The 10218-nt window shown below is 48.4% G+C and overlaps 1 protein-coding gene across 1 annotated transcript in view; it reads left to right on the top strand.

Annotated features, from left to right (window-relative positions):
- Positions 1-706, top strand: part of LOC311122914 (receptor-type tyrosine-protein phosphatase U-like) — a gene marked incomplete at its 3' end in the record, with an annotated part of 180994 nt that extends 180288 nt beyond the window's left edge. Inside the window, exon 4 of the mRNA XM_084158117.1 lies at positions 689-706. Within this exon, the coding sequence (XP_084014243.1) occupies positions 689-706 (18 nt within the window). The remainder of the gene's footprint in view (positions 1-688) is intronic.
- Between the last annotated feature and the right edge of the window lie 9512 nt (positions 707-10218).

Genomic DNA, 10218 nt, shown 5'->3' on the forward strand with positions numbered 1-10218 from the left:
AGGGAAGGAGGGAAGGAGGGAAAGAGGGAAGGAGACGCTTTCCTCTGTTTTCTTTCCATCTCCTCTCCTCTCTTTCTTTCTTTTGTATTGAAGTATTTTGTATCCAGAGCCTCTGCTCTTTCAAGAGTTCAAAAACCTACAATTTTTATCCTGACACAGACATACACACACAGTATCACATGCACAACCAAGCCCACACACACACACACACACACACACATACACATACACACACACACACACACACACACACACACACACACACACACACACACACACACACACACACACACACACACACACACACACACACACACACACACACACACACACACACACACACACACACTGTTTGGTGGTGGTGGGGGGGGGGGGGGGGGGGGGGGTCAGATACACCTATTTCACTTTTGCATGTAAAAACACTCACCACTGCTGCACATGCTGCCACTGTTTTGATTACAAAAAGTAATATTTTTAGAACGAGCAGTGTGCAGCCAGCTCCTGAGTGCATTGGTGACACAAGCACAGGGTAAACACAACAAGCAGCTTGCCGGTAGCTAGCATCCACTAGCTAGCACCTAATGGCAGTGTTGCAAATGTTTTTTCGGTCCTACCTATCCGTGAGAAGGTTTTAGCTAGTGTATCCCTATGTCCTTTGACCGGTGATGGGTGTGGATGTCTGGTTCAGGTCCCAGGCTCCCAATGACCCTCATTAATATTTATTTGCAAGTTCATTGCAATTTGCTCTTTAGCGCTATCTGTTTAGTACCTGATGGAGCAGACCCAGAAGACCTGTGCAATTCAGCACCCCAGGGTGTTCCATTTACTTTGTGGTGTGAAAATCATGTGATGAAATCCTGCAATCTCATTGCTGCAGTCGCCCCCAATAGCAAGCAATGTAATAGCTGGCAATACAATCCAAGCCTGGGCGGCAGGCTGAACACACGGAGCTGCTGATGGCAGAGCAGTAGTTAACTGAACAGCTTGCTTTGAACAATATCATTTTGAACAGTAAAATGTACACAAATTAACCATACTTTTATGGACATTTTAAACATAATTCTTGAATTATACACTACCAGTCAAAAGTTTGGACACACCTACTCATTCAAAGGTTTTTCTATATTTTTACATTGTAGAATAATAGTGAAGACATCAAAACTATGAAATAACACATATGGAAATAGGGCTATCTTCTGTATACCCCCCCTTTTACCTTGTCACAACACAACTGATTGGCTCAAATGCATTAAGAAGGAAAGAAATTACACAAATTAACTTTTAAGAAGGCACACCTGTTAATTGAAATGCATTCCAGGTGACTACCTCATGAAGCTGGATGAGAGAATGCCAAGAGTGTATCTCATAACACTGAATCAGCGAACTTTGTGAAGACCAATACTTGTGTCATTCTCAAAACGTTTGACCACGACTGTAGGTGTGTGCAAACTTTTTACTGGTATTGTATATTTTGGAGAAAAATCCCCCCCTCAAAATGTTTTATTTTTACCAATAACAAGTGGGGCACTGCCCCTAACGCCCTAATGGATGAGCCACCACTGGTTGAAATGCATCTCTTCTACAAGGATGCATGACAGCATTATGACTCATATCACCCATATTGGATTGAACACATGTTGCACACAATACACATATGGTGAACTGAGCCATACATTGTCTCCCAGTTCAAACCAGATTCCAATGTTGCTCTGACTCTAACCCACTTTACTCAGTAAGGTTAAAAAAGGTGAAGGGGAAAAGTATTGGTAACAGCAGGGAAAAACAATATTTTTCCCCAACCCTTTATTGTCTTCTGTTCATCTATTAGCTGTGTACTGTTTCATTCTTAACACAATGTTTGTCTGTTTTTCTCCCCTCAACTGTAATTGTGTGTGTATTTGTGTGTGTGTGTGTGTGTGTGTGTGTGTGTGTGTGTGTGTGTGTGTGTGTGTATGTGTGTGTGTGTGTATGTATGTGTGTGTATGTGTGTGTGTGCATGCGCGTGTTTCTCTCTCTTACTCTCCTCAACAGTAATTGCTTTATTTCCTTCTTTTGTCTTTCTATCAGAGAGTTTTACTTGTTCTGTTTCTGATTCTGTTTAGATCTTTAGACAATGTCAACATTTGTTTGTGTTCAGTTGGAATCCTGAATTAATTAATTACCACGGAAACTCATAATTATGGTATGATATGGGAGTTAGGGGAAGACAGAGGGAGAGAAGGAAGACAGACAGGTTTAATACTGTATGTTTAATTTGTATGACAAGCTGTAGGATTGTCTGTTTGTTTTGACTGAATGAATGAAATCACATCTCAATGTACATTCATTCAGTCAAAACAAACAGACAATCCTACAGCTTGTCATACAAATTAAACATACAGTCTTAAACCTGTCTGTCTTCCTTCTCTCCCTCTCTCTTCCCCTAACTGAAGAATCACACATACACGTACACACACACACACACACAACTGCACACACACACACACACACACACACACACACACACACACACACACACACACACACACACACACATACACCTGTGTCTGTGCATACAATAACCTACGGTTATGAAAATGTGATCCAACAAGCTATTGGCTTATGGAAATGAATAACCCAATAATTCAGAAAATACTTTTCACAACCACTAACATTGACACTGAGGCAATAATCTATACATTTATGCTGTTGCTCCCATTACCAGTTTCTTACTTTTAAGCAAACGTTTCCTGCTCCCCCCTCCCCCCCTGAAAAACCAATTCACAACTCCAATTCACAACGCCACTTCGACAGGGGCTATCTTAAATAACATCCTGCCTACATTATTCTGAGAGCAGAGCAGCATATAGCCTTCTACACCTGGAAAAACGTAACGCTTTGTGTGTGTGTGTGTGTGTGTGTGACAGGTGACAGGTTGTGATTTCCTGTCCCCCTCGATGATCCGAGCGCTCATGTGCCTCGAGCGATCACATATAACTACGGGTTGTCTGCGTGCGTGCATGTATGAGTGTGGCAGCTCTGTCAGCAGCCCGCCATGCAACCTCACCGTGACATGTTAGCTGTAACATATACAGTTGAAGTCGGAAGTTTACATACACCTTAGCCAAATACATTTAAACTCAGTTTTTCACAATTCCTGACATTTAATCCTATTAAAAATTCCCTGTTTTAGGTCAGTTAGGATCACCACTTTATTTTAAGAATATGAAATGTCAGAATAATAATAGAGAGAATTGTTTATTTTAGCTTTTATTTCTTTCATCACATTCCCAGTGGGTCAGAAGTTTACATACGCTCAATAAGTATTTGGTATCATTGCCTTTAAATTGTTTAACTTGGGTCAAACATTTCGGGTAGCCTTCCACAAGCTTCCCACAATAAGTTGGGTGAATTTTGGCCCCTTCCTCCTGACAGAGCTGGTGTAACTGAGTCAGGTTTCTAGGCCTCCTTGCTCGCACACACTTTTGCAGTTCTGCCAACACATTTTCTATAGGATTGAGGTCAGGGCCTTGTGATGGCCACTCCAATACTGTGATGAGTGTGATTAGAAGGAGTCAGGCGCAGGAGGGTAAATCACAGAATACAGAGTTTATTCCGTCAACACAGTTGCGCTGGATAGCGACAAGAAAATACAGGCACAGGGGAACAATCTACCCCGGCAATACAAGGTACGGGTAGCTCCAAAAAATACAGGCACAGGGGAATAATCTACCCCGGCAATACAAGGTGCGAGTAGCTCCACCAAGCTACACTCAACTCACATAAAACAATCACCCACAAGGACAAGGGGGCAGAGGGAACACTTATACACAGACTAATGAGGGGATATGAACCAGGTGTGTGTGTAATTGACAAGACAAGACAAATGGAATGATGATATATGGAGCGGCAGTGGCTAGTAAGCCGGTGACGATGAACACCAAAGCCTGCTCGAACAAGGAGGAGAGGCAGCCTCGGCAGAAGTCGTGACCCCCCCTTGACGCGCAGCTCCAGCAGCGCACCGACCCCGGCCTCAGGGACGACAGCCAGGAGGACACGGTGGAAATCCTGGAACAGGGAGGGATCGAGAATATCCCTCACCGGGACCCAGCACTGTTCCTCCGGACCGTACCCCTCCCACTCCACGAGGTACTGAAGGCCCCCCACCCGATGCCTCGAATCCAGGATGGAACAGAGAGAGTACGCCGGGGCCCCCTCGATGTCCAGATGAGGTGGAGGGACCTCCCGCACCTCAGACTCCTGGAGCGGACCAGCCACCACCGGCCTGAGGAGAGACACAGGGGGAATTAATAACCTATAGGTGACCTCATTGATTCTTCTCAGGACTTTGAACGGCCCCACAAACCGCGGGCTCAGCTTCCGGCAAGGCAGGCGTAGGGGCAGATTCTGGGTCGAGAGCCCCGGTACGAAGACCGGTCAGCGTTGGCCTTCTGACGACGCACGGCGCGTTGGAGGTGAACGTGGGCAGCGTCCCACGTCTCCCCTGTGCACCGAAACCAGTCATCCACCGCAGGAGCCTCGGTCTGGCTCTGGTGCCACGGTGCCAGAACCGGTTGGTAACCTAAAACACATTGGAATGGCGTTAGGTTAGTAGAGGAGTGGCGGAGAGAGTTCTGGGCATATTCTGCCCATGGCAAGAACACCGACCACTCCCCCTGGCCGGTCCTGGAAGTAGGACCACAGGAACCTACCCACATCCTGATTTACCCGTTCCACCTGCCCATTAGACTTGGGGTGGAACCAAGAGGTCAGGCTGACCAAGACCCCCAGACGTTCCATGAATGCCTTCCAGACCTTGGATGTGAACTGGGGACCTTGGTCAGACACTATATCCTCTGGGACCCCGTAGTGCCGGAAGATGTGTGTAAACAGGGCCTCCGCAGTTTGCAGACCCATGGGGAGACCAGGCAGAGGAAGGAGGTGGCAGGCCTTGGAAAAGCGGTCCACAACGACCAGGATGGTGGTGTTACCTTGGGAGAGGGGAAGATCAGTCAGGAAATCAACACTTAGGTGAGACCATGGTTGTTGTGGAACTGGTAAAGGTTGTAACTTACCCGCTGGGAGGTGCCTAGGTGCTTACACTGGGAACACACTGAGCAGTAGGAGACATACACCCTCATGTCCTTAGCCAAGGTAGGCCACCACTACTAGTCAGGCAGCGCACTGTACGACCGATACCTGGGTGACCAGAGGAGGGTGACGAGTGTGCCCAGTAGATCAGACGATCACGGATAAGAGCAGGCACGTACCGCAGCCCAGCTGGACACTGAGGTGGAGATGGATCTTAGCGTAATGCCTGCTCTATATCCGCGTCCATCGCCCATACTACCGGCGCCACAATGCAGGAGGCCGGGAGTATGGGGGTGTTGTCTCTGGGCCTCTACTCTGTGTCATACAGCCATGACAATGCGTCTGCCTTCACATTCTTCATACCCGGGATGTATGACAGAGTAAAATCGAACCGGGTGAAGAATAGGGCCCACCTGGCCTGGTGAGGATTCAGCCTCCTCGCTGCCCGAATGTACTCCAGGTTACGGTGGTCCGTCCAGATGAGGAAAGGGTGTTTCGCCCCTTTGAGCCAATGCCTCCACACAGTCAAGGCTCGGACAACAGCCAATAGCTCCCGATCACCAACGTCGTAGTTCTGCTCCGCCGGGCTGAGCTTCTTAGAGAAGAAGGCACAGGGGCGGAGCTTGGGTGGCGTGCCCGAGCGTTGAGACAGGACAGCGCCTATCCCTACCTCGGACACATCCACCTCCACTACGAGCGGTAGTGATGGATCGGGGTGGGCCAGTACCGGGGCTGAGGTGAACAGGTCAGCCTCAGCAGACCAGCGGAGCCGGGACGGCCCACCCTTCAACAGGGCTGTAATGGGAGCTGCGACCTTGCCAAAGCCCCGGATAAACCTCTGATAGTAGTTGGCGAGGCCAAGGAAGCGCTGCACCTCCTTAACCGTGGTTGGAGTTGGCCAATTACGCACGGCTGAAATGCGATCTCCCTCCATCTTCACACCTGAGTTGGTAATGCGGTATCCAAAGAAGGAGACGGACTAATGGAAAAACATACACTTCTCTGCCTTGGCCTAGAGGTCATTTTCCAACAGTCGGGCCAGCACTTTGCGAACCAGGGACACATGCTCGGTGCGCGTAGCGGAATACACCAGGATGTCATCGATGTAGACCACTACACCGTGACCAAGCATGTCCCGAAACACCTCGTTCACAAAGGACTGGAAGACGGATGGAGCATTCATCAAACCGTAGGGCATCACCAGGTATTCATAATGCCCCGTAGTTGTGCTGAATGCTGTCTTCCACTCATCCCCCTCTCGGATACCCACCAGGCTGTACACACTCCTGAGATCTAATTTGGAAAGAAGCGCACCCCATGCATTGACTCAATCACTGAAGGAATGAGGGGGAGAGGATAACTAAATCTCATCGTCTCCTTGTTCAGTGGTCGATAATAAATGCAAGGGAGCAGACCGCCATCTTTCTTCTTCACAAAGAAGAAACTCGAGGAGGCTGGTGAAGTGGAGGGATGTATATACCCCTGGCACAGGGACTCGGTGACGGATGTTTCCATAGCCTCCGTCTCAGCTTGCGACAGGGGGTACACATGACTCCTGGGAGGTACAGCGTCTACCCGGAGGTTTATCGCGCAATCCCCCGGCCAATGAGGTGGTAACTTGGTAGCCTGCGTTTTTGAGAAGGCGTGCCCCAAATCGAGGTATTCAGGGGGAATGCGTACGGTGGAGGTACTGTCTGGACTTTCCACCGTGGTTGCACCAACGGAAACACCTAGACACCTACCCTGACACTCTTGCGACCACCCCATGAGAACCCTCTGCGACCATGAGAAGGTGGGGTTGTGGAGTGCTACCAAGGGATCCCTAATACCACAGGGAAAGCAGGAGACTCAATAATAAAATCTGCTCACAATGAGTCTCCTGGGTAATCATGGTGACTGGTGCAGTAACTTCCTAAACAAACCCGGACCCTAATGGTCGACTATCAAGTGCTCTGATGGGGAGTGGAATGGATAGGGGAACCAATGAAATGCCTAGACGGCATGAGAATGCCCTGTCCATAAAGTTCCCAGCTGTGCCTGAATTGACTAGCGCCTTACACTGGGGAACTACCATGTGATCGGGAAAGTAGATGGGTAGGGTACAGTGTGCAGCAGAGGGCTCTGAACGAGTGTGGGTGTCCGATACCTGAGGTGATGCGAGAGTGCCCTGCCTGCCGCCTCCAGACCCAAAAGAGTGTTGACGACCACGTGTGGTGTACTTTCCCTTCGTGCCACCCGAGTGACACTGTCACTGTCGTCCTCCGCTCTCTCGGACGGCGGCTCCAACCAGCTCCATCACCTTGGGATCCGAGTCGGCCGGGGTGGGAACGGGCAATCCCCTTCAAGGACGTCCTCTGGCTGCGGGAAGGTTGTCCAAACGGATGGCCATGTCCACCAGTTGCGTGAAGGACAACATGGTGTCCCGGCAGGCTAGCTCCCGTCGGACGTCCTCCCGCAGATGGCACCGGAAATGGTCGATCAGGGCCCGCTCGTTCCACCGGGACCCCGCTGCAAGAGTCCGAAACTCCAAAGCGAAGTCCTGCACGGTCCTCGTCCCCTGCCTCAGGTGGACCAGCCGCTCGCCCGCCTCTCGACCTTCGGGTGGGTGATCGAAGACAGCCCGAAAGAGGCGAGCGAATTCCCCGTAGTTCTCCAACGCGGCTCCTCCTTCGTTCCAAACCACGTTGGCCCACTCCAGGGCTTTCCCTGAGAGGCAGGAAACGAGGACGGACACCTTCTCCCGCTCCGATGGGGCCGGCCTGATGCTGGAGAAGTAGAGCTCCAGTTAGAGGAGGAATCCTTGGCCGCCGTCCCGTCGAACTCCCGTGGTCGGGATATCTGGATCCCTCCGGGTGCTGGGGTGTGGTTGGCTTGATCCGGTTGGCCAGCTGGTCTCGACAGATCGGATTCTCTCCTCTCCAGCTTCCCCCAAGCTGGCCAGCATCGTGGAATGCTCCTTGACCCGTGACACGACTCCAGGCATGCGCTCCTCTCGCGCTGACTCCATAGCGGGTGGGTGATTCTGTGATGAATGTGATTAGAAGGAGTCAGGCGCAGGAGGGTAAATCACAGAATATAGAGTTTATTCCGTCAACACAGTTGCGCTGGATAGCGACAACAAAATACAGGCACAGGGGAACAATCTACTCCGGCAATACAAGGTACGGGTAGCTCCAAAAAATACAGGCACAGGGGAATAATCTACCCCGGAAATACAAGGTGCGAGTAGCTCCACCGAGCTACACTCAACTCACATAAAACAATCACCCACAAGGACAAGGGGGCAGAGGGAACACTAATACACGGACTAATGAGGGGATATGAACCAGGTGTGTGTGTAACTGACGAGACAAGACAAATGGAATTATGATATATGGAGCGGCAGTGGCTAGTAAGCCGGTGACGACGAACGCCGAAGCCTGCCCGAACAAGGAGGGGAGGCAGCCTCGGCGGAAGTCGTGACAAATACCTTGACTTTGTTGTCCTTAAGCCATTTTGCCACAACTTTGGAAGTATGCTTGGGGTCATTGTCCATTTGGAAGACCCATTTGCGACCAAGCTTTAACTTCCTGACTGATGTCTTGAGATGTTGCTTCAATATATTCACATAATTTTCCTTCCTCATGATGACATCTATTTTGTGAAGTGCACCAATCCCTCCTGCAGCAAAGCACCCCCACAGCATGATGTTGCCACCCCCGTGCTTCACGGTTGGGATGGTGTTCTTCGGCTTGCAAGCTACCCACTTTTTCCTCCAAGCATAACGATGGTCATTATGGCCAAACAGTTCAATTTTTGTTTCATCAGACCAAAGGACATTTCTCCAAAAAGTACGATCTTTGTCCCCATGTGCAGTTGCAAATCGTAGCCTGGCTTTTTTATGGCGGTTTTGGAGCAGTGGCTTCTTCCTTGCTGAGTGGCCTTTCTGGTTATGTCGATATAGTACTCGTTTTACTGTGGATATAGATAATTTTGTACCTGTTTCCTCCAGCATCTTCACAAGGTCCTTTGCTGTTGTTCTGGGATTGATTTGCGCTTTTCACACCAAAGTACGTTCATCTCTAGGAGACAGAACACGTCTCCTTCCTGAACAGTATGACGGCTGCGTGGTCCCATGGTGTTTATACTTGCGTACTATTGTTTGTACAGATGAACGTGGTACTTTCAGGCGTTTGAAATTGCTCCCAATGATGAACCAGACTTGTGGAGGTCTACAATTTTTTTTCAGAGGTCTTGGCTGATTTCTTTTGATTTTCCCATGATGTCAAGCAAAGAGGCACTGAGTTTGAAGGTAGGCCTTGAGATACATCCACAGATACACCTCCAATTGACTCAAATGATGTCAATTAGCCTATCAGAAGCTTCTAAAGCCATTACATCTGGAATTTCCCAAGCTGTTTAAAGGCACAGTCAACTTACTGTATGTAAACTTCTGACCCACTGGAATTGTGATACAGTGAATTATAATGAAATAATCTGTCTGTAAACAATTGTTGGAAAAATTACTTGTGTCATGCACAAAGTAGATCCTAACCGACTTGCCGAAACTATAGTTTGTTAACAAGAAATGTGTGGAGTGGTTGAAAAACGAGTTTTAATGACTCCAACCTAAGTGTATGTAAACTTCCGACATCAACTGTATAATGTATTTATTATCTCCACCTCCAACGGTACTTCAGCTCTCCCTCATTTTCTCCCTGGCTCTCTCCTTCCTTCCCACTCACAATCCCATTATTTAGGGCTATATCTCATGGCCACACATACACTACCCGTCAAAAGTTTTAGAACACCTACTCATTCAAGGGTTTTTCTTTATTTTTAAAATGTTCTACATTGTAGAATAATAGTGAAGACATCAAAACTCTGAAATAACACATATGGAATCATGTAGTAACCAAAAAATTGTTAAAGAAATCAAAATATATTTCATATTTGATATTCTTCAAATAGCCACCGTTTGCCTTGATGACAGCTTTGCACATTCTTGGCATTCTCTCAACCAGCTTCATGAGGTAGTCACCTGGAATGCCTTTCAATTAACAGGTGTGCCTTCTTAAAAGTTAATTTGTGGAATTTCTTTCCTTCTTAATATATTTGAGCCAATCAGTTGTGCTGTGACAAGGTACAGGGGGTATACAGAAGAAAGCT

This window comes from Coregonus lavaretus (assembly GCF_964263955.1).
Source record: "Coregonus lavaretus genome assembly, chromosome: 3".
Lineage (NCBI taxonomy): Eukaryota > Metazoa > Chordata > Actinopteri > Salmoniformes > Salmonidae > Coregonus > Coregonus lavaretus.